Source organism: Equus quagga, chromosome 16 (genome assembly GCF_021613505.1).
Source record: "Equus quagga isolate Etosha38 chromosome 16, UCLA_HA_Equagga_1.0, whole genome shotgun sequence".
In the NCBI taxonomy this organism is placed as follows: Eukaryota; Metazoa; Chordata; class Mammalia; order Perissodactyla; family Equidae; genus Equus; species Equus quagga.
The window spans coordinates 10,832,610-10,858,573 of NC_060282.1; the positions used below are offsets into that span (position 1 = coordinate 10,832,610).

General features: G+C 36.1%; 1 protein-coding gene across 3 annotated transcripts in view; it reads right to left on the minus strand.

The window, feature by feature from the left end:
• EFR3A (EFR3 homolog A) overlaps nt 1–25,964 on the minus strand; it is a 102,976-nt gene that overhangs the window by 43,718 nt on the left and 33,294 nt on the right. For 2 of the 3 annotated variants that reach the window (XM_046641928.1, XM_046641930.1), the window contains exons 2-8: nt 23,168–23,244; nt 19,280–19,407; nt 17,826–17,976; nt 13,192–13,313; nt 11,224–11,373; nt 10,271–10,408; nt 2,892–2,970 (exon numbers count right to left, since the gene is read on the minus strand). In XM_046641928.1, the coding sequence (XP_046497884.1) occupies nt 2,892–2,970; nt 10,271–10,408; nt 11,224–11,373; nt 13,192–13,313; nt 17,826–17,976; nt 19,280–19,407; nt 23,168–23,244 (845 nt within the window). Of the gene's footprint in view, nt 1–2,891; nt 2,971–10,270; nt 10,409–11,223; nt 11,374–13,191; nt 13,314–17,825; nt 17,977–19,279; nt 19,408–23,099; nt 23,245–25,964 lie in introns of those variants that run through there. The other variant, XM_046641929.1, reaches the window with a different exon arrangement.

Consider the following 25,964-nt stretch of genomic DNA (forward strand, 5'->3'; position numbering starts at 1 on the left):
TTGTTTTTTAAAAGTATAGCTAGAATTATATATATCTAAATATTAATACTGGCCATCTCCGACAGAGGGGATTTATGAGAAGTTTTTATTCTCTTTATACTCTCTTATTAATTTAATAATAGGACAAAATGTTGTTAAAAATATACTGATTATTGTGGGCAAAAGTGATAAAGGGACACGTGTATGGTGATGGATAAAAATTAAGACTACTTGGGGTAAGCACGATGAAATGTATTCAGAAATTGATAATAATGTACACACAAAATTACACAATGTTATAAACCATTATGATCCCAATAAAATTACTTGAAAAACAAAATACTGATTATGACATTTACAGTACTTCTCTCTTCTCCAAACTAGACAAACACTATTTCTCACTGGATAGCCCCACTGCCCTGCTCTCGGGCTGGTTACGTTCTCTGCTTCGGAATGAGTGGCTTCACATTAACAAGCAGTGTCCAGCACACAACCGCTACTCTGCTCAACAGCAAAAAACTCTCCTCCATCTATTAATATAACCAATTTCATCTCCAGGTATTTCTGGCATTTCTGTCATAACACATCTACTTCTATAACAACCCAAAATAAAAACGAAATTTGCATTTTTTCTCTTTACTTTTTGCTTCATTTAAAGCTACGTTAAAATAGAAAAAGGTCAGACAGACAGACACATACACGACGAGAAACGGAACTTCTTACCCAGGAAGCTGTATGCTTTTGATATGTGAACTTTATGTAACTAGTCTGCCTTATAAATAGGATGGCAATTTGATTTACTGTCCAAATCAGGACACTTCAGAGAGTGAATGAGAGTGTTGTTAATAATTACATAACGCAGGGCTATCCTAAGCAAGCGACAGCACATGTTCACAACAACTCAAGAATAGTACCATGTATAGAAAAAAATGGAGAAAAAGGAATGGAACTATAAAGATGTTACACTTTATACTGTATGTTTTTTAATTCAGGTTTATTGAGGTATCATTTACCTACAGTAAAATTCACCCTTATACTGAAGTTTGAAGGAATATTAATGGATGAATAGCTTTAAGAAGCAACATCATATAGTGGCTAAGTGTGTAAGCCCTGGAGTCAGATTTGCCCAAATTCAAATTCTGGCTCCATTGCTTAACAGCCTGATAGCTCATAGCTTAAGAGAGAGTTACTTAACCTCCCTGTACGCCAGTTTTCCTCACCTACAATATTTAGAAAATAACAACAGTTATTTCACAGGATTGTTGTGGCAATTAAATGAGTTAATTTGTGTAAAGCACCTAAAACTGTGTTTATTATCTGAAAAGTGTTTAATAACTAGCTATTATTACTACTCTTCAATTGGTAGCTCCTGGAATAATACATTACTGTTAACACTGAACCTAAGAATAATGATGACAAAAAACATTTCATTCAGAAGTAACCAGGTGCCAGTCACTGTTCTAGGCACTTTAACATTTAATCAACAAATATTTACTGATTCCTTAAGTTTCTTCAACTTTGTAATCTGCTTTATTAATTTACTTCTTGCAAAAAATAATTCCATTTAGTAACTAAATCTGAACAAGGAGGGTAAATAAAGAAATACAAGGCTACAAAAGACTAGGATAACATCCTTAATTATGTCCACAGACTGCCAGATTGACTTCTCACCTACTTAAATTAAAATTAAATTGAAAGATCTTAAAAGTTTTCATCACAAGGAAAAAAGGGTCTGTAACTACGTGAGGTGAAAGATTTTGAGTAAATTTATTGTGGTAATCATTTTGCAATATATACATATATCAAATCATTACGCTGTATACTTTAAACTTACACAATGTTGTATGTAATTATACCTCAATACAAGGCAAAAAAATTTTTGTTATTACCCTTCCACATCCAAACCAGCTTCATTATAACTACCATTTACTGAAAACCTATATTATGCTGGGCATGCTATACTAACCTTAACTTAATGGTTAATTTAGACCAAAAGTTCTGGAATAGAATGATCAGAATTTGAATCCTGAGTTCACTTTCCACTTCTGTGCCCTTGAATGAGTTGCCTGACCTCTTTAAAGGTCAGTTTTCTGATCTGTAAAATGGGGATAATAACCGTGCCTACCTCATAAAGTAAGGAGGATTAAATGAGGTAAAGCATATAAGATTATTAGCATAGTTATAAGCATAGCCAGCACTTGATAAATGGTAGCTTCTATTTTAATATATAAATAAACCATTCAATGCATGCATTAAAGGTTTCTTTTCAGAAATGAGGAAATTGAAGCTCAGAGAGGCTGAATAATTTGCTCAAGTTCATACAACTAGTAAACAGCACATACAGGATGTAAATCCTGGTATGACCTATACTAAAAACTCATTTTTACTACCTTACCTCCTTTAAATTATTGATGACTTTTTAGGGCATTAAAAATGTAGATGGTGTTAAAAAAAAAAAAAGACCTAAAATCCCACTTGAATTAAGAGCTAATTGGGTCTGGTCAGCTTTCAAGGAAAACCAAGGTAGTCCCTCTGCAGTAGAGAAGAGTGCCTCACCATAAGGTTCTATAAAGAGTAAAGGAGTTAATATATGTACCATTACATCATAAATAAATGGTGGCTATTATTATCAGCTATATGCTGCCATAATAAATATCAATTCCAATACCAGTTTATCAGTGAGATATAAATACTCAATAAGGAGCACCACCATAAAATCATTTACTTCTTTTTATTAAATATCTTTTCATCTTGCCTAATAAAAAAATAAGTGGTAAAAAGAAATAAGTAAGACAAAGAACTAAATTAAAAACGTTTCATATCCTACAGTGTTCTATATCTGATTATATGCTCATCGACATAGAACCAAAATTAACTTATATAAATATAATAAACAGTTAGCCAACCCTTACCTGAATGGAATACATTATAATTTTAAAGCAGTGAACTGCAAATTCATTGGGATCCCACAGTTTGTGATGATCTAAATGTCTGTAATTAACAATAAGAAAAATTACTTTAAGAATTCTTTATTTTAATTATACTTTCTTCCTCCAGACAATATGCAAAGCTTATCAATCAAAAGAATATTATCTAAAAGAAAGTCAATGTTTCCATTTCCAAAAATATGATACATATTTCTGCTGATTGCCAGATCCTTTCATAAAACAACAACAATAAAAGGCTAGAATACATATAAGACTTTTAAATACCTAGATGAGCTGGCAAGAAAGAAAACTCCAGTCCAAACTCCACAAGAAGGCTAGGATCTGGAGAGGTTAAGTATACAGTGAAGCCAACAGCTGTCCTAGGCACACCTTCAGATCTCTGATGGCCAACAGCAAGTGGTTTAAAGGGTTGTATACACAGGAGACTGGAGACAAAGCTTAGGGCCCACCTAGCAAAGGCAGCTATCAGATCAGAAATTCTTGCCTCAATTCAGGACCCACTAAAAGATGACACCCTCAGTGAATCTGTGGGAACGTTCTCTTGCAGAAGACCGTCAAGAAGTTTGCCTGTGTTGGCCTTGGCTCTGAGGGCAACCAGAAAAAACAAAGTCTCTCCAGAGAATTCACCCATACACCCAGCACCCAGGCTCTCTCCTTCGTTTGAGAGAATTCACAGTATCTGTGTGGCTCAAAAAACTGAACACAAGAATGTAGTTCAAAGTGGTACCTGGATAACAGTGCATCCAGGCCTTCGGCAGAAGCAAAATACAGCATTTTATGGAGGACATACCAGAAGTCCAGACCTCAAAGAATTCCCACAAATAAAGTTACCGTGAATGTGAGCTCAAAATTAAAATTCACAGATCACACGAGGTAAAAACCACTATGAATGAGAGGCAGCAGAATCCAATCCTTGAGGACTGAAGATATCATTGGAATTAATGGATTCAAAATTTAAAATAAGTTTTTTCGTGGTTACAGAGAGAAAAAAAAATTTGACAACTGAATAAAAGTCTATCAAAGATGACATGTAGATTTGAAAAATAGCCAAATACAACTTTCACATACAAAAGACAGTACTGAAACTAGAAAGTTCATACGAGTTTAAACAGCAAATTAGGGACAGATAAAGAGAGAACTAGTGACTAAAACTAAAGAAGCTTCCTAGAATGTAGCATAGAGAAGCAAAGGAACAAATAATATGTAAGAGAGCTTAGCAGACATAAGTAAAAAAGGGAGAAGGCCCAAGAAACGCTTTTCATCAGTCTCAGAAGAAGATCAAGACAGAATGAGAGTGAGCCATGTTTGAGGAGCCAAGGACTGAGAATTTTTCTAATTAAAAACAACCAAAGAGGGGCCAGCCCAGTGGCGCAGCGGTTAAGTTTGCACGTTCTGCTTTGGCGGCCCAGGGTTTGCCGGTTCGGATCTCAGGTATGGACATGGCACTCTTGGCACGCCATGCTGTGGTAGGCGTCCCATATATAAAGCAGAGGACGATGGGCAAAGATATTAGCCCAGGGCCAGTCTTCCTCAGCAAAAAGAGGAGGATTGGCAGCAGATGTTAGCTCAGGGCTAATCTTCCTCAAAAAAACAAAAGTCAAAAGCAGTCCCTTCAAACTAAGGGAAAAACTGGCCCATTATTATCATTTTATTCCATAATGTACTTGAGGTCGTAATTAGTGCAATAAGAACAAGAAGGAATAAGGATGACAAAGGAAGAAACAAAGCTGTCAATATTCATGAATGGTTGTGTACACAGAAAACTAAAAAAAATCTTTAAAAAAATTCCTAGAGTTAGTGAGAGTTTACAAAACCAACAGATAGAAGATCCATATACAAAAGTCAACTGCACTTCCATATATTAACAACCAAAAAGTCTCAATATTTAAAAAGACAAAAAATTATAAAGTTCCTTGGAATACACCTTTTCTTACACCTTTATGAAGATTATTATAAAATGTCATTGAAAGACATTAAAGAGAGACACCATGTTCATTAACAAGAGGACTCAATATCATCAACATGTCAACTGTCCCCAAATGGAAATAATGGACTGAACTTCAAAAGAAAGATAAGACCACAAAATATAAATTTGGGCTTAATCAGAATGTTAGTAAATAGTTATAATCTTGAAGACAAAACAGAGTGTAGAGTGAGAAAAGAAGTTTGGGAGAAAAATATTAAAAGGTTGAGTTGAAGCAGAGGCCACAAAAAGAGCCATTCAGGGAGACAGGAAAAAGCAGAGAAATGTTAGAGGTCCAGTGCACGGGTTACTCTTGCAAGAAGAGCTTCAACAGATTGGCAGGAGTGGAAGTCAGACTGCAGTGGAACCAGGAACACGGGAGGCAAGGGGGCAGATGCAGTAACTGGACACTATTTTCTAGAAGTACAGTAGTAAAGGGAAATGGAGAGGAAAAGAATTTCCAAATACCAGACCAGTGATTTTCAAATCCTGTTTCCACACAACGTGCATCAAAATCACCTTGGGAAGAACAACAAAAAACAGATTTCTGGGCTCTCTACTGTGCCCTGGCAGCAAATCCATGGATTTGGGGACCAAAGATCTTGTACTTTTTTTTTTTTTCTGAGGAAGCTTGGCCCTGAGCTAACATCTGTACCAGTCTTCCTGTATTTTGTATGTGGGTCCCTGGCACAGCATGGCCACTGACGAGTTGTGTGGGTCTGCGCCTGGGAACCAAAGCTGGGTCACCGAAGTAGAGTGTGCCAAACTTAACCAGTAGGCCATGGGGCCTGCCTAAGACCTTGCACTTTTAACAAGCATCCCAAGGATTAATAAGCACACTAACTTCTAAGAACCACTGTCCTAGACTTACCGATACAATTTACTACTCAGCATCTTTCCAAAGTAGGTGGGGAATTTCCCTTTGAGGGCTCACTACGCACAACAAGGAAGAAAAAGCAGAGCTACTAACTCAACTGGGGGAGATCTGTGAAAGTTAAAAAAAAATTCAACTTAACTATCCACTTCTAAAACAAGAATTGGCATAAAATATATTCAGTTTGAACAAAAACGATCTCAATTCCACCATGCAGACACTAGAGGGAGATGTGTAAGCACTGTTGGACTAGGGAGTCAAATGAAGTATAAAATTTTCACCTTAATGTTCCTCTCACTGGAACAATTTCACTCAGACTTCTGAGAAGAAAACTACTTATTTTCCTATATACAAAAATCATGGAGATAACTGTATAATGGTATATAAAATTTCCACTAATTTGTACAATAAAACATGAGATACTTCAGAGAAACCTCCAATTTCTCACTTTAAGCTACTTCCAGACAACCAAGGGTCAAATATCAGTTTACTCTCCTCTATCAACTTTGGTGGAAAAGTTTAAGAAACATGAAGAGCTTTTATCTTTTATCACAGCTGTTGACATTCTACATCCAAATGTCTAATTTTATTTCCAAATGTCAAAGTTAATTTGAACAGAATTTTATAAATGTTGAGGAATAACTTAGGTTTAAAAACGTTCTTATGAAATCTTTAGAGGTACAGAATCAATCAATACAAAAAACTTCAAAGTTGAGAGCTATTGGCCAGTCTTCTCATTTAACACGTGAGTGACAATACCTGCCCCTTACAGGGTAATTATATTATAAGGATTAAATAAGATAAAGCTAGTGAAATCACCCAGCACAATGTCTGACAATGTACAATACTAACTTTTTTTTTTAGTATTTTTTTAAGATTAGCACCTGAGCTAACAACTGTTGCCAGTCTTCTTTATTTTTTTCTTTTCTTCCCCCTAAAGTCTCCCAGTACATAGCTGTATATTCTAGTTGTGAGTGCCTCTGGTTGTGCTATGTGGGAAACTGCCTCAGCATGGCCTGATGAGCAGTGCCACATCCGCACCCAGGATTCGAACCCATGAAACCCTGGGCTGCTGAAGCAGAGCACGCGAACTTAACCACTCTGCCACAGGGCCAGCCCCCTACAATATTAACTTTAATCTCAATCTTTATCTCCCTTTTTCCCTGCTACTCCACCATCCCAGATTTTTGCCCTAGTATTCAACAAACACTAATGTGATGTCTGCTCTAAACAAACTAAACTTTCTAAGTTCAAAACATTAAAGAAGGAATTTTGATAATTGGGTGACCATACCCTCTTATGATACATCTCTAACTAAAAGTACTGCATTTTTATCCTAACCTACTAAATTTTCCAAAAACTGAAATCTTGAGTTGAACGGATTCCAGTTAAAAAAATCAGAACCACAGTTTGCAAAACATGAAATAGGTAGATTCCTAATAGATGATATTTAAGAAGAGAATGGAAAGAAAGAAAAAGCAAAAATATTTTACATAGAAAATATACTATTAAAATCACATTTACCTTTGCAGTATTAATTTTTTCTTTCAATGTTAAAACTTTTATAGTATATGAACAAGTATGCAATTAAGAATAGTACTTTCAATGATAAGTGAAATAATTACTTTTAGTCAAAGTAAAAACGGTAAGTGCATAGCATACTTTGCAAAACTAGTACCTCACAGAAGTCTTCTGGCATTAAGAAAGAACAGTCTCAATACAAAAGTATTTCACTTCTAGTTAATGAATGACTAGAGAAAGTAGCTCTTAAGGTGGAAAAACATTGCTGTGGAAATTTTGTTTGCAAAAAATGCTTTAGTTCAACATTGAAGTAGGTTTTTTATTTCAATCGTTATTTGATCTAGTAAAGAAAATAAATGATTTAATAGAAATACTGAACTGTTTTTTTCAGTGAGGAAGATTGGCCCTGAGCTAACATCTGTGGCCAATCTTCCTCTTTTCACTTGAGGAAGACTGGCCCTGAGCTAACATCTGTGCCATTCTTTCCTCTATTTTCTATATGAGTCGCCGCCACAGGATGGCTTGATGAGTGGTGTAGGTTCACAGCTGGGATCTGAACCTGGGAACCTGGGCCGCTGAAGCAGACAGTGCCAAACTTAACCACTACACCACCAGGCCAGCCCCTTGACTATTACATTTTTAATAAACAGGGAGCATAGGACACACTTTTCAGTATCTAAGAATAGTATATAAAAAAAAAAATAACGTTTTTCTTAAAGAAAGGAGAAAAACAGAGAAAACTAAGTTTAAACTAAAATAAAACCTTTCCTGAAGTAGTTTAGCAGTAAAAGAGGTTGTAAAATTCCCCGAAATTAAAATAAACCACTACTTTTCTACAAAGTTCAAAATCCACTTTGCTAAGAGGGAGAAAACTAAACTTTATTTACCTCTTGAAGCATGCAACCAATTACTTCTGGTTCTTATACCTTCTTGTCAAGAATTTTATAATAGTAACCTCCTAACATACTGACCCTGGTTCAAATACATCCTATAAAGCTTGTCTGAGTAACTTTCTTAAAGGACAATTCTAGCCATTTCACATCCTGGAGCTGAGATCTCGCCCAATGACCTAAACATTTAAATATAAAATTTTAAGACCTCTATAGTGTAGGCTCAACTCACATACTAACCCGTTAACCATATCCGACGCTCCAGCCAATGGTAAACGAATCTCTGCTCCTCGTCCACACTTATTCTCTGCCTCTGCTCACGCATCTCAACCAGCTAAAACTTACTTACCTACCTAAGTCCACCCCAAAAGAGATCACTCCCCATCCCAAATTCAACTCGAATTCTTTGTTTTGAACTGCTATAGCACTTTTTGACCTTTTCTCATAACCCATATATTGTATCATAGTTACGGTGCACGTCAATTATCCATCATGTTTGTTAAGAACCAGGACAGTTTTATTCACGCATATATTCCAAAAAGTACCTGGTACCTCACTTGCAACGGCATTTAATATTTAATTAGCTAATTAACTAAATAATATGTAATTAATATTTAATTACCACTTAATTAAGGAACATAAGATAAGGATTTAAGTTCATTAAGTTCTACATACAAAAGAATACGGCCCACTTCAACTCACTCAACTCAAGTACAGTTAATTTGGTAGCTTCTTTCTTCTAGGCTTGCTCTCTAGATTGTTAAGGCCTTATAGATGATCTCTCAGTTAATAAGGGTATTAAGATAAAAATTGGAATTCTGCTATTAAATTAGCATGTCTGGACATTAAAAGTAAATCTGCCTTTAGTTACATTTGACATAAATTGGATGATTTCTTCACAGCATTTCCATAAGCTCACAGCGTTTTTAAGCAGTAGATCTCCATTTTTCTTTTGGGAGGGGGGTGTGAGGAATCACAGATTCCTTTGAAAATCTAATTATTCTCTGATTTTTAATGTAAGTTTATGGTTTATAGATTCTTGTAACTAAAGCTCAACTCTGAACCTAAACATTTGTCCTAAATAAAGAATTCTGGTGTTACATTTAGACTACTTTCTATGTGCTATAAAAACACTACAGTAAGAGAGGGAAAAGGACAAGGCAAATGATTAACAAAACACTAACAAAAATGTCTAGAAATTATATAGAATATTACATAGGAGATCTATCATCTGATGATTGAGTTAGAATGCAAAGGCTTGACAAGGCTTGAAAGATAACGCCTGAGGCTGGCCCGGTGGCGCAGCAGTTAAGTGCACACATTCCGCTTCAGCGGCCCGGGGTTCGCAGGTTTGGATCCCGGATGTGGACATGGCACCACTTGGCAAGCCACGCTGTGGTAGGTGTCGCACATATAAAGTAGAGTAAGATGGGCACGGATGTTAGCCCAGGGCCAGTCTTCCTCAGCAAAAAGAGGGGGATTGGCAGCAGTTAGCTCAGGGCTAATCTTCCTTAAAAAGAAAAAAACAAGATAACGCCTATGCAGAGAAATTCAAAGCTCACAAATGTATCCTGCCTGGAGGGTAAGATACATTTATATAAGTACCAATGAGATATTTAATATTCCTGCTCTGATTAGTCACTAGGTATAAGAAGAAATTTACTCAAAGAAGTGAATGTGCTCTAAGTCAGTCCAGCCATGACAAAAAGAAAGCCAAGAACTAGAAGCAAGGGAATAAAAGGAATTCACCACAGAAGTTAATAAAACAAGATGCAGCACACTTGGGCATCGTTTGTTTTAATATTTTACTGTGCATATGCATTTAAAGAACTGGGAGTGGACATTCAAGATAAGTGACGCACGTGATATCAAACACATGACTACATTTCACTTATAAGGGAGAAAAGCTGTTGAAATGGTTGAACCAGTGCTCAGACGTATGATATCTGACTCAGTCCTCGACTCTTCCTACGACGCTACACTGATCCGTTAATAACTCACTCATACAAGTAAAAAGCATTTGTTCTCTCTAAGTAAATCAACACAGAATTAATACAGCTCAGTCACAATATCCAGGAAAATACCAACTACTTACGCAAAAACTGGTCTAACAGCGTTATTCATATTCCCAAAAGTTGCTCGACCCAGCAGTTCTCTGAAACAGTTTTCAGCCAGCACAGCGGGATTCTCTTCCTTGTCAGCTGCGGAAGGAGAAGAGGGAGGGCCTATGCGACTGAAAAGAAAAAACAAACGAATGCAAGAATTCTGCTGGTTCTAACAGTGAAACAGAACAGATTTTACTTCTCAGAAACGTTAAAATGACATTTTCTTTTTATCTCAAAATACCTTATAAAAATGAATAAGAAATAAACACAATCTAACCCTTCTTGTTGAAAAAATATGGAGTGAATAGCAACCATCATTATCATTAATACTTTGGTTAGTTCTAACTCCCTATGAAAAAGCATGCTGGATCTCTAAAGAATAACAGAAGCTGGGGCTGGCCCAGTGGCACAGTGGTTAAGCTCATGTGCTCTGCTTCCCTGGCCTGGGATTCACAGGTTTGGATCCTGGGTGCAGACTTAGCACCGCTCACCAAGCCACGCTGTGGTGGTGTCCCACATAAAATAGAGGAAGACTGGCACAGACCTTAGCTCAGCGACAATCTTCCTCACACACACACACACACATACAAAAAGAATAACAGAAGTTCAGTTATAATTTCTATTTCTCACACTTGCAACTTCCAGTAGTATTAATTCAAATAGCAAATAAGATGCTCAATAATAAACAGCAAGTCAAGTGTAAATTTAATCTGAAAGAAATAAAACCTCAAGTGTTTAAGTTAGAACCTGTGGTCTCCTAAGCCTAATGTGATCACTAAAGATGAATAATTTTTTCACAAAGGGCACATGTTTAAACTCACTAAGTTTACAAGACTACTGTTTATATAATACTAAAGACTAAACTTTCTTATCCGAGCAAGCAAGCACACATCCATATGTACAAAAGTAACACAGCCTCAACCCTAACACCTCTATTCAATACCTGTCCGCCTCTTCTATCTTCTGCATGTTGAACAGTAGGGATGGAACGATTTTATCCATGTGCTGAGGCTCCCAGATGGTAGCCCGAAGTTCATCATTAACCGTCTTGCGAACCACGCCTTGAATACCTCTGATTCCAGCAATTCGGATTCTGTTAAAAAGAAGAAAAAACTGAATCATGAAGAAAAATAACCCAACAAGTCTGTTTACTTAGCTAAGAGAATGGATGCCAAATAAGTGTTGTTATCTCAAGTCAACAAAAGGAAAAGAACACATAAGTCTAAGAAATTAAAATCTCAAAAAAAACTAAGATGGACACAGAGATATGGCAGCTCCAAAACAGGTTTACTTTGGACACCATCTTTTCAAAATCAGAATTAAAGTTTAAAAGGACTGTAAAATATAGAACTATCTATTCTGTGTAAACTTTTTCAATAAAAAAAAATTAATCAAAAGAATTAGGTTTCCTTAAGAGGATGATAATTCAAACTAATATGAACCAGATTCTCTCCATTTCTTGGCCAGAAGTCTCAGAAGCTGAGTGAAAACACGATTTCACTGTTCCTGAACATCCGTAATACTTCCTCAGACTTTCCTTTCATGGTTTCTCCTTGAGAGCCTCTCACCTCCTTAGTCCACCTAGATGGAAGACTGAGCCGGTTCCTTTAAAGGTCTGACAAGTGACAACTATCAAATGCAGGACAGCTAAACCCAGCCATATACACACAGATCTGTGTGTACTGACACACATACATTATCACATGTATATGCGACTTAAAATTTATCCACATCATGAGAATGCGGCCCTGTCCTCCCATCCCAAGCCATAACCCTCAACTTTCTCGAGCTCTTCCTTTTTCTTCTTTAAAAAAAGAAAAAGCTACAGGTTCAAGGATGAGAAGAAAACTAGATAACTAGAAAACAGCATGTCAAAGCTGGGGAAGAAGAGCCTCACAAGCAGAGCTAACCTGGTAGTCCATATGCCCCAAAACCCCTTTCTTCCAGTCCAGTCTGAGGGTTATTTACTTCCTTTCTTCCTACCATTTGAAATATCCACCATTAGAGGTTTATTCGGCTTACCCAGCAGTGTCTCCCAAAAGCTGTAAATAGGTTTAGAGAATGGGAGATACGGGAAGGGGGTGATAGTGCTTTGCAAACCCACGGGGAAATAACGCAGCATTCAGGAGCAGCAGATGGAGAGTGGGATGTGGCAGTAACATGATATGGAACAGGTGAGAAAGGACACGGGAGACATAAAGACAAATTTTGCCTTTTTCAAAGCTGTGTCAATATGTGCGCTTCCTAAAACATAAAGAAAGTCTTGAGAGACTCTAGTGCAGCTGTCACAAGTGGGCAAGCCTGACATTACTACAAAGGTAGCATCTGCAAGGCAAATATTTTAAGAAAATCTTAACAGTTATCAGCCCCATTTCCTACTGCCCATGACCCCTAAGTCCTATTTGATAGTATATTGCTAAAAATAAAGGGATTCATAATAAGTATCTAAGTTAGAATCTAAATGGGAATATGAATACGCCTAAAGAAAACCAAAAGGCCTTTTACTTAAGGCAAAGCAGGAGAAAAATCAAAACTTCTAAGTATTTTAAAGCATTTTTATTTACTCATTTGTTTTACGTGATTCAAGGAAGGAAAAAGTACTGTAAGGCTTTTCATTTGTGCACAGAAAATTTCAAGTTACTTTTTGTAAACGTTAATGAAAAGTGTTAGGTGAAAATATGTTCAAAAGACAAAATTTCTTCACTAGGGGGCGCTAAATACCTAAAAATAAGATAACGTAATAAATTTTTGAATTTGAATTTTGATATTTCAGTTGGTTCTTCTAACAGCAATGGGAATTTTAGGAATAAAGGGAATATTTTCTCCTTTCCTTTGGTAATCATCATATAATATATAAACACAGTATTTACCAAATCACTGACTATAAATTATAAAGTAAAATAATACATACTCTGTTCGTATTTCTGGATCGCTATGACAGGAATGACACATGGCACTAAAGCGAGATACAAAAAAGTCGTAACGTCTGTGATAGGACGGTGTATCTTCTTCAATATTTGCAAATTTCACAAACTAAAAAAAAACCAATATAAATGTGTTGTCACCTTTTTGAAACTGCAGAACAAGTACATTTACTTTCATTCATTATTTGATACATTAACGAGAAATATCCAAAGAAGAAGCAAATGATACAAAATATCACAAATACAAAAGGATTTCTTAAATAATGAACTTTAGAAAATCAAGACTATAGCATTATAAATATTAAATACAACTTTTTAATCCAGTCCCTTTTGAGTGAGTGAGCCCACTCTCTAGAAGGAAAAGTCTTACTCTAAAGCTCTTCCACATCCTAGATGCCGACAATACTTCAGTGATAACCTTGGTTAGGCCCGAACCTCTAGGAAATTTTATTTCTTAATCATGGGTAGGAAATCTTCCATGATAGCTGTTAAAGAACACATGAACGGAAAAAAACGATACAAATAAGACGGAACAAAGAAAGGGGACATAAACTGAAGAAGACATAAACTCAGTAGGAGAAAACACTGAGAGGGGAAATTATTCTCTCTCTTTTCTAAAGAAAAAAAGGGGGGAGCAAATGAGCAAGTGACCCAGACATTTAGGAAATTTTAAATATTTTATACGTATCACGGACCTGGCCCCTAAGATTCCTTAATATGCACTAACTTTTCTCATTAACTTTCTCATCCATTCAGTGATCTATTACTTCTTTATACTAAATAGCCTTAAGAACAAATTGTTAACTTACTTGCAAATTTCAATATATACAAACACCCACCAGGATACAGACGAATGGCTTTAAAAGGCTGTATCCAAAAAACTATTCAACCAAATTTACTGATACTCTTCCAGAAACAAAACTGAAATAAGCATGGAATAAATTTGAAAAAAATCAAACGATGATACCAAGAAGATTTTAAATTAATTCAGCCAGAGCTAAGTCATCTGTTTTAAATTATAATTTATGATTCATATTATCTAGAAAAGGGTCACAAATACAACTCCTGGTTGAGACTAAACTGACATTCATTACTATTCTGTTTCATACACTGTTTTCACGTGAGCTCTTACTTAATCATTCCAACAAACTTGTAAAGAATGTGTCATTATCCCCATTTTACAGACAGAAACACTGAAATTCAGAAGTTAAATAATTTGCTCAAAGTCAAACAGTGGGTAAATCACGAAACTGGCATTCTAGTTCAGGGTTTTGAACAATTTTCAAGATTCCCATACAACACACTAACCATACAAATAGTTTCAGAAAAGATTAAACCAAATATTTATACTTCTCATAAAAATAAACTTTGAACGACGAGGGGAAATACTAAAAAAAATATCTAAAAAAAAGTCTACATACGTTTCCCATTTTCCATTATAAATTTAAAAAAGAAATGAAAATATTAAAAGATTACTTCTGAATATTGGAATTACAGGTATTTTTAACTTGTTTACTCTTTTATATATTGTTTAGCATTTTCCAAATTTGCTACAATAAACTTATATTAAGTTAAAGAAATTAATCAGAATTTTAAAAAATAGCCGTTAAATGTTCTGGAAAACTTTTAGGAAAAGGAAAAACTTTATTCTCTTCATTTTTGAAAGCCACAAATAAGAGAATAATCTGGGTGATCATTTATAGACGCATCTCCTACTATCCTTGAGCATAAAGAACAGGATGAAAAATGGGCAGCTATGCTCCAGAGGAATGCACAACGTACATCCTCCTTCCCAATTTTACGGAAAAGCTCTCCTAATTCCCCTAAGTCTGGGAGCTCTCTAACAAACTGTAAACCTACATACTCTGTGCTAAAATAAATAAAAGTATTATCATACAGACTTCTCATCACATGTAGGAGTGAAGAAAAATGAGACAGTACAGCGCAAAGGTTATGATGGACTCTGTTAGACGGATCTGGATTTGGATCGTGGGTCAATAACAAAATAGGAGACTGTGAAGCAGAATATTTAACTTACAGGGTTGTTGAGAGATTCAAATGAGAACCAAACGAAAGTCAGCACAAGGCCTTGCACATAACATACGCTCAACAAAAACTAAGTCCTATTTTTTTCACTTAATATTTTAAATGAATTAGCTATGTTTCAAAAGGTACACTAAAAGGCAGCAGCAATGCAACCCTTTAGATGGAGAGTTTCTCACCCTCAGCACTATTAAAATTGGGGCCCCGATAATTCTTTGTTGTGGGGACTGTCCTGTGTAGTATATCTAGGACGTTTAGCAGTATCCCTAGCATTCTGGATACCACTAGCACTCCCCAGCCCCAGCTGTGAAAATCAGAAAGGACTCCAGACATTGCCAAGTGTTAGGGAGGAGAGAGGGCGGTGAGAACTGCCCCTGGCAGAGAATCACTGCTTTAGTCATGAATGGTTTCAATGGTCCCTACGGACAACCGTCAACAATGTTTAAAGAAAAATGTTAAGATTAGCAATGAGACTTGAAAAGAGGGAGATGGATCAAGCAAATACAAGAGGAAGAAAAAAAGGCAAGTAATCTACGCTTTCCCTAGACCTTAATCCACAGCAATGAGTATATTTATTTATATTACAAAGAACACAAGCTTTGGAGTAGGAAAACAGGATTGGATCCCTGTTATCTACAGGATTACTTCATTGTGTTTTGGTCAAGTTATTTAGCTTCAATTCCTTATCTGTAAAATGTGAATAATATTTCCACAGTATGGATATGAATATGAAATATGGAATATAAAATATGAAGTATCTAGTATACACTGTACTACATCTTTAAAAAAGCCCAAACCAATGTTGCAGTGTTAACATTTATTACCATTATGTATTGTTATTTATAATAGTAATTATTATATATCATTTATTGATATATTAATTACTTATCATTTTTCTCTCCTGAATCAGTGTGTATACAGGTATGTTATATTACGTTCTGCACTCTAATGCATTTGAAATAGTTCACAATAAAAAAGGGGTAAAAACTAAAAGTGCCTAGCACAATTTCTAAAACAAAGGAGAAGCTGAATAAATCATCTATATTACTTTCATACTAGGTCAGCATCAGCACAATAAGGCAACTGTAGAGAAATTAAATAAAATGTGCAAAGACCATTAAGAAACATGAAAGTATTAAATTAGCACTGGTCATGTCTGACAATAATTTTTCAATGTATCAATTTTCAGTATCTGACAATTCAGCACCACTAAGAAATTAAAATTAGATTTCCAGGGACTACTAGATAAATAATGTTGGTCAAGATAATATAGCATTTCATTTAATACAATTTGATGAAATCAAAGTAGGCAATTGGAGAATTTGGTCTTTTGTCCAAATGATTCATTAAAGGAATCCTAATGGCAATGCTGGCTGCAAGTAAAACGTTACAAACCAGTGTTACTTCAATAAAAAATTAATAATAATAATTTTAAAAGCATTAACAGATAATTGACATTGACTAGAGTGCTTCAATAACAACAACAACAAAAAAGAATGCATTCTGAGGCTATACACTAGAACTTTTCCCCTAGCTGTTAAACCATTTTCTCTAAACTTTCCTCACCTAATTGTAAAGGAAATAGAAGAAGGGAGAAGCCTAAGTGGCTGCAGTGCCTGAGACCGAGCCCATGACACCACCTAACTGCTTGGAAATATCCAGTATTTTCCATCTGAAACAAAGAGACAAAATCATATGAAGAGAGGATTTTTTTTTGGAGGATACTAATGATGATATTACTTATACACTCTTGCTTTCTTAGCATTCTACTACTACGAGTAAGAATAATTAACAGGGCACTGCACTGTTCATAGAGCTTCACATGTATTAACTCACATCACGCAACAATCCTGTAAGATTGGTACTATTATCCTCTTTTCACAGATGAAAAGCTGAAGCAAGGCAAGGTAAAATAACTTGTAAAGATACACAACTAGAAAGCAGTGCAGGCATAATCCAAACTGTGGCAATCGGACTCTGGAATCCAGGCTGTCAGTCAGCACCTCCCCTTCTTCTCCCTATACCATAAAATAACTATCCATAAACAATAGCAAGTGATACACGATTCTGTTAATTGTTGATAAAAACCTGGATGGGAACATACAGATGGGCTGAATGCCTGAAAGCTTCCTCAGAAATGAGTTGGAACTGAAAAACTGAAGGAGATACAATGAAACTAAAGACAAAAGAAGAAAGTTCATCACTGTATTTTATTTTTCCTTTCAGACATGCCTTCCTGAACCCCACATATGTTTAACAAACTGTGGTTCAGGATAGAAGAAAATAAATGTGGTGAGCACAAAGAGTTCAAAAGTAACATAAGGCATAGGGAAATAAAACCTTACTTTTACGGCCAACTGACCTTCTGTTGCTCCTCATGACTGGTTAATAACACAGATTTCACAAGGAGCATCAGAGAAAGCTAGACACAAAGTGTTCTAACCGTCTACACCTGCACTGGCTGTCCAAACACCCTGACCAGAGCATTTGCCTTTACCAGGTAAAGACACTCTAAGAACAGATTCTTTCCAGATATGCTAATTAAACTCAAAATTAGATAGAGAATAGTTTTACTCACGGAATTTGTCCCAAGAACTTGAAGCTTTGGTTCCCCTGATTCCAGCAGCTTTGCTACCATATGAAGAAAGCTTTCTACAAATGGCTTGATGCTTTGAGAATGGCAAGCCATAAGAAGTTGGTCCAATGCCTCCATAGCAATTAAAACATACCTAAGTGTAAGAGAAAAAGACTATCAAAGCATTTCTAGCTCTCTTAATTCTCCTAAGTGCTTTCATTGGAATAATTAAAATAAGTTTATTCAAATACGCAGAACACAGAAAGGCAAATTTAGTAGCTTCTAAGTGAAATCTTAGTTCTCACACAGCACTAATGGATCTTAGATTATAAAATAATCCTCATGTTGAAGTATACAAAAACTAAACCGTACTACTCAATTTTTTCCTTCTTACAAAAAACTCAGAGCTTCTCTGACATTACTTTTGTGTATATCTTTGTAAACATACACATTTTCTATTTTCCAGACTTTTAACCATATTTCTTTGTATATGACCCAAAATAGTTATTTTCAGCAACGTGCCTAAATTTCCAACATAATCTATTTGCATTTGTAAATATGAGTATATAAAACAGTATCAGCAACAACAGAATATTATAAGGAAATGTCTCATAAATTTTACCTTACAATCATCAGATTTTAAAGGCTGTACTAAAAAGTAAAATTCAGACTTTAGACAACTTTGCTTCAATAATCAGCTATAAAAGTATTTGTGTCAAGACTCACTAAAATGTCCTCAGTGGTGACAATGTGGAAGTAGAGAAAGCCAATATATCATCTGGAGAATGTAATAGTCTAAGAAACTAGGATCATAAGATGACAATATGGGAAAGTATTTATAACTCAAATTATCCACGTTATTATTGTTCAAGCACAGAGAATGGATTAAGATAGTAGGCCTTTATTTTCAGGTAGGTGTATTGCTAGCACAATTCCAAATCAGCATACTTACATCTTCTGAACCTTAATATATAAGCCTAATATAGTTCTTTTTTATTACTCCTCTGATAGGTAAAACTGAAGCTGAGTTAAAAATCAGGTTAAATGGTTAATTTAACCTGGTTAAAACTGGTTAATAGGATCTTTCAGTTTTGGTTAATAGGATTTTTCAGTTTGTTTTCAATTTAGAAATTGATTTTTAAATTACAGTACTGTCTTGATAGACTAAGGGTGTCAATTTCTACTATTTCCATTTGAGAAGTCTCAAAAATTAACGGATGCTTAAGCTAAAGGCAACTCTGTTAACTAAGGTAGTCTCTTCTTAAAACCTAACCACCAGGAAAGTAATACAAGCTGTAGCATCTATATGGTACTACATATTTCCTTGTATAATATTACAGTGCATTATCCTCCTTATATCTCTTTGCCCGGCTAGATGTCAAAATAATTTATAGTATGATTTAGCCTAGGAAGAATTTTCCAAAGGTACTGTATGGAGCAGCAATTAGTTTCCTTACCCAGAACGATGTCTGACAACATCCCTGCTCAACCTTTCTGCCAGGTAAGAACCAATTCGATCCAGTTTCTCTGGAGCAGACACAGCATAAAATGTCAGTTTCTCCATATCAGCTTTAACAAGGCCATCCTAAAAATAAGAAGAAAAATAGCAAGCTAAATAGGTTGTTATATTTATATCTATATCTTCGTGCTTATTTTTTGTATTTCTAAGTGTTGCTAGTTTCACATGTCCCCTTTTTGGATTGATGATTAATCCATATTTACGCTGAACCTTCCCAGGTATAACCTCCTCAGTGCTAACATGCAGCATTCTGAACACACAACTTTTTCAGGAAGTTAGTTTTCCCCATTTAGGCAAAGCATTTAGATACACCTCCATAATCAATGAATTACTCTAACACCTTCCTTTATAGAAAAAGAGCTCAATTAACTGCATTATGTAGAGAATGAGATGTATTTTAGTGAAAATATTTCAAACAAAATTTGTTTCAAATTAAAAATTTTAAATGCTATATTGTTAAGCCTATTTTACTCCTCTATACATACAACAGTGAACATACTGCTTTTCTTTAATGATTCAGAACTTGCTAATGTCATTATAAAGTTTTGTTGTAATTAAAGAGAAAGTATTAAGAATTATAGGAATTGATGGTTAGCCAACGCATTAAAAAAGCAACACCAGGTCCCTGATATGGGATTACCAAACTGTCGTCTGTCTCTGCCCTCTAAAAGGTGCCATGCAGTGGCTCTAATGATTCTCTCCACCCTCATACAACTATGAGTCATTCATCACTCTAGATTTCTTGGTCATAAATAGTCCAAGTAACTAAATGCTGTTTAGGATTGTTGGAAGAGGTGAGAAAGGAGACAGAAAAACTATGTTAGGTGGTGAATTGACAACTAAAAATCTTACAAATTTGTTTTCAACTTCAACTGGCACCTTAATGTTCTCTGGCTATTTTCCTATTTCTCCAGTGGAGTCAATCCCTCATATTTTGTATCTACTCCATTTGCCTCAAACTTGCTACTTTGCCATCTCTCTTTCTCTCTGACATCAAATGAGCTCTTCTCCTTCTCAGAGAAGACGGAAGCCATCAGCTTAGAATTTACTGCCAAAAACACCCCTGCTCTCACTACCTTCTAGACTAGTGGTTCTCAACCAGGGGTGACTTAGTCCCCCAAGGAAGACATTTTGGGTTGTCATAGCTGTAGGAGGGGGTTACTGGCATCTAGTGGTAGAGGCCTAGGATACCAATAAACATCCCACAATGCACAGGATAGACCCAATAGCAAAGAATTATCCGGATCAAAATGTCAATAGACCCTAAGTTAAGAAACCACGCCCTAGGCAAAGTGAGAGCCCTGTCTTTTCTGTCTAGGAGGAACTGGTTTGCCTGTGTTCCCACTGTCTTCCGCACAAGGCCCAGGAGCTGGCTCCAACAGTTAGCCTCTCTCATGCCTGGTTCTTTGACCTCTCCCTCTGTGTTGGTTCCTCCACATCATCATTTAAATACAATTGCATCTCATCCACTTTTATTTCATTACTTAATTTTATTAATAATTGATATACAATAAACTGAACCAAGTATACATAATTTGAAATGTGATAGTTTATGTATCCATGAAGCCAACACTAACAAACAAGATACAGAACATTTCCATCATTTGCAAAACATTCCTCACATCCTTTGCAGTCCATTCCTCCCTCTCCAGGCATGACTGCTCTGCTCTTCATCACCATAAATAAGCATGCCTCAATGGAATCACACAGTTCAACTCCTTTCACGCAGCTCACCTCTTTGCCTGGGCACTGTTCTCTAGTTCACCTGGATAACTCCTACTTGTCCTCCAGGTCTCAGTGACCCCCAAAAAGCTTTCAATGTGCCCTCCAAACATCCTTCCCAAGTTTGGGTGAGATGTCCATCCTACATGTTCTTTTAGCTCACAACCCTTCTAATATTGTTTTTGTCATACTGTTCTTCATTCATTAAACAAATACCAATCAAGGACTAACCATGTGCCAGGCACTGTGGTAGACATTAGGGAAGCATCAATGAGCAAAGAATTGCATTCACTCATTTAATCCTCATGAGCACCTTACGAAATAGGTACTATTTATAATTTCCATTTCACGATGAGAAACTGAGGGACTTGCCCAAGATCAGTGGTTTAGTCATTTGTCCTCACTAGATGGCTCTATGACATGTAGACCTCTGCACTCTGGGCACCTACTATCAGACACATTTTGGACATATCACAAGATTTTTTTGCTTGTTTAATAAATTAAAAATAAGAAATACGGTCAATTGGGTTATGGCTGCTATATGTTATATGGTTCACATAAATCTTTTATTTTTTTAATCTTACTTTACATATTGCTATTTAAATAAATGTTATCTAAATATATCACAAAAATAAAGCCCCTTTCTATAATCATTTACCTATCATCATTCCCATGATCAAAAGTATTGAAAGCTCACTCACTGCCTACAAGTTAAAGTGGATTAAGTACACACCTTCTCTATCATTCACATTCCACATAATCTGGCCTCTACTTTATCTCCAGTAACTGTACCTCCCAGATGCCTCAGGGAAATGATTTGAATATTCAGTCAAATAATATGTCTGAAATTTCAAATAAGAAATTGTGGTCAACACAATCACCACCCATTACGCTCTATAATTAGGCGACACAAACCTTCATTTGCAGGTTCTTGATCTCAAATGTATCTCGTGCTTTCCCATGCCTTTTCTCTTCCCGGCCCTCACTTGTAATGAAGAGACTAATCACTACTTCTCCAAATGGTATACATCCTTCAAAGCTCAGAAAATCTCATTTCCTCTGAGAATGCTTCCCAGAGACGCCAACCCAGTGATACCTCCCTGCTTTACGTGACATTTTACTTACTGATTTATGCATTGCGACTTAATAATTGTCAGTCAATGGATGGAAAGCTCCTTAAAGGCAGGTACCACATCTTAGGGGTTTTCATATGCCACAAATTATCCAAGATAACTGATTTAACTGATTAGCCTCCTCTAAATAGCTGAATGTTTAAATCAGATTTGATTAAAAATGAGACATATCATAAATCACAAGATATATAAATTAATGTTAAGATAACCAAAAGATTTCTATAGTTGGCTACTTTTTAAAATGAAGCAGATTCTAGAAATCAAACCCAAGTAACATTTTTTTGTTCATATCCATTCAACACTAAAGGAGTCTTAGAAAATTTAAGACAGTGTCAAACAAAATCATTCAAACAGAGTTGCTTTGAAACCAGTAATCTTCCACAATAAAGTAACCTTCATAAAAAATTTAAAAACATTTAAGTAAAGGAGAACAAACTCTGTGTGGAATATTCTTCCTTTACTTACTTCTCAATTCTCTTCTAAGAACTGTGTGGCCAACCCTATTTGTTCTTTGGATCCTAGCTTAGATTTCATTTCCTTCAGGCCTTTCTTCTCCCAAGCCCAAATCAGGTATCATTCCAACCTACTCCAACTGCCAATTTAGTTGTCTATGAGCTTGGTGAGAGTAGACAACCATGTCTGTGTTCACAGTTGTATTCTTAGATTTCGTAAAAATAATGTGGCACTAGTTCATACATTTTTGATGAATTCCTTAAATTTAGGAACTATACAGACAAAACAACATCATCTATTTATCATTCCAAATTTATGCCTAATCTATGAAAAGGATATGAAAAGTAGATAAGCAAGCATGGGTCATTTAAAAGTAAAAAGAGAAGTATAAAAATAGCAGTGTCATAACGAGATTTAGAGGTAAAAGTAGAGAAATGAAATTAGGGAAACCTTAGGGAGGTCAGCAGGGGGAAGGATGGGTCAGCAAAAGAAGGATCAGTAGATGGAGATCAAATTACTTTTGGATCTTCAGGGAATATGTTGTCCACCAAGCGTTTGTATCGAGGACGCAAAGCAGAACAGCAGCAACACACCCCTGTTCAAAAATAAAAGCACAAAGTACAGAGATTATTCATAATGTAACTGACCTAGCAATTCACATTTCTGAAAATTATGGTTATTTAAAATAAAGAGAAAAAGTTCAAACTGCCACAAATAGAAAAAGGCATGCAAATCAAATTACTGATTAAGAAATGAACAAGTTAAATTTCTTCTCCCCTCCTCAAAGACACTAGGTCAAAATGAATATACTAATGAATCATTCCAGAGTTCCAAACCCAATTGTTTTAGGTTATACACACACACACCCCGCCTCCGTTACCAATTCATCCTATAAAGCAAATACACAATCCGCACCCCTCTTTACTCTCCTTTCTGATCTCTTCCCCCACTACCCTCTACCATCCCCCCGCTTCCACTCCCCACCTGGCCAAATCCACTCAGCTACAGCCACAATGGTCTTAAAATAACAGTTTGCTCCTGGTGCAGCTGGGGAAAACAGTTAATATACGCATCTTCATAATGTATCATATAAGGAACTACAAGAGAGGGAGAAACAACCTCAAAGGAAAGTCCAGGAATTTCAAAAATGCCCAAAGGCTGCGCTCTATATTTTCAGCTGTTGGTATCTTGGAAAGAGCAAGGGATTTGGATGCAGAAGGCCTGGGTTCATTCCAATTCTTTCACTTAAGTGCCTACATGACCTTAGGTAAAGCACATCAGCTATCTGGAAAGACCTATGTAGGCGGGAGGGATCAGTTTTCCTGTTTTGCAAACTAACAACTTAATAGGAATGTTGGTCTTGAGCCATTATAAAATCATTCCCAAGAGTTATGAAACTGGGGTCTATGTGTCTCTGTGCAAGTGTGCATTTGCATGCATTCAGAAGTCAAAATATGCTATGAGAGAACACCTGAGCTAGAAGTTCAGAGAATTTGGATCTAAGCAGACTCCTACGACTATCTCAAGTAACATTATGCAAGAGACAACTTCTCCAGCTCTCACTTTGCTCATGAGTATGCATCATTCATGCATGTAGTCATATACCAAATGTCAACGGTGCCCAGCACAGGTCAAAACAAATAAAATGGAGTCCAGATTTGCAGTAGAGCAGAGCCATTACAGTAAGGATAAAAACAAGACAGAATTAAGATTTGTACAGCATCGTTGGTGAGCATAAAGCACTGTGCATACATTCTTTAACATTTCCAGCGAACTAGTAAAGTATTATCATGACCACTTTACAAGAGTGGGAACTGTAGCAGAGCAGACCAAGTAACTTGCTCAACAGTAACGGCTGGGTAAGAATCTAGAGTCTAACTCTGAAACCCATGTTCTTTCCACAACACCACAGATATTAATTAGGTCAAGTTAGTCAACATCCAAATACCTTACCTGCACCTACTATGCGCCTAGCACCATGCTAGATGTCACGTTTACAAGAAAGTAAAAAAGAAACAAGATCCCTGTCCTTGAGGAGTTTATAAACTGTTATAAAGAAATAGTGAGGGCCGGCCCCATAGCCGAGTGGTTAAGTTGGGGCGCTCTGCTTTGGCGGCCCAGGGTTTCGTTAGTTTGGATGCTGGGCACAGACAAGGCACCGCTCATCAAGCCATGCTGAGGCGGCATCTCACATGCCACAACTAGAAGGACCCACAACTAAAAATACACAACTATGTACTGAGGGGCTTTGGGAGAAAAAGGAAAAATAAAATCTTAAAAAAAAAAAAGAAACAGTGAATAATTCAGCAGTATATACTTAGGCACTATATACTAACAAAATAAAATATTATCCACTGTTCAGCATGTTCTGTACTTTAATAGAAGGAAAAAAATTCTAAAGGGTCCATTAGAAGATTGTTCAGATTAACTAACACCAAAATATCTGAAACTCTTTTAGAGTCCAAAGGAAAATACAGGTCTGATTATTAGAAAGAACAAAAAAAAAAAAGGTTAACAGCCAAGTAAGCAAAAGTCATATGCCTGCATCTACCACAACTAATATGAAAGTACTTCATATAAACATTAATACACTGAAATAAATTAAAATCAAATGTGCACTGAGTGGTTAACTTATATAGGGCAAAGAGCTAGGTACTGCAATGACGACAGAGGCCTGTAATCTGATGAGAAGATTAAGATGAACACTTTGCTAACACTAATGCAAGGCCAATATAGTAAATTCAAACTGCTGTCTGGGCAAAGAGACTGGCAATGGGACTGGAAAACAAGTCTCAATGCTTCAAGTTTCCTATCAGAATGGTAAATTATGTTATTTTCAATAGGTAAGAGAGAATTCTTAATAAACTAAAGTTTCACTGATGTTGACACTTTCTGATATTATACACTGCTTTTAGTTTAAAGAGGCTTCAAAACAAACCTGGGGGCAGGGGGAGTTAGGGTGAGGGCTTGGAATACACACAATACCAGTCCCTACTTTCAGGAAGCTCAGGTCTAACCGGGAAGACAGATGAGTAAAAAGACAAAATGCCAAATAGGCAGCATGGGGTTAAAGGGCACGGGCCCTGGAGTCAGACAAACCTGGGGTGAATCCAAGGTCTCTCACTGTCCAGCTGGGTGCGCAGGTTACTTTCTCTTATTTCACTGATGTTTCCTCATCAGTTAAACACATCTAAGAATGTCTTATTCATATTTATTGGGAAAACTAAATAAAATTGTATGTAACAATTTATTAAGGGTATAATGTATAATAAGCATTCACTAAAATGGTGGCGATTATTAGTAACACTGAAAGAG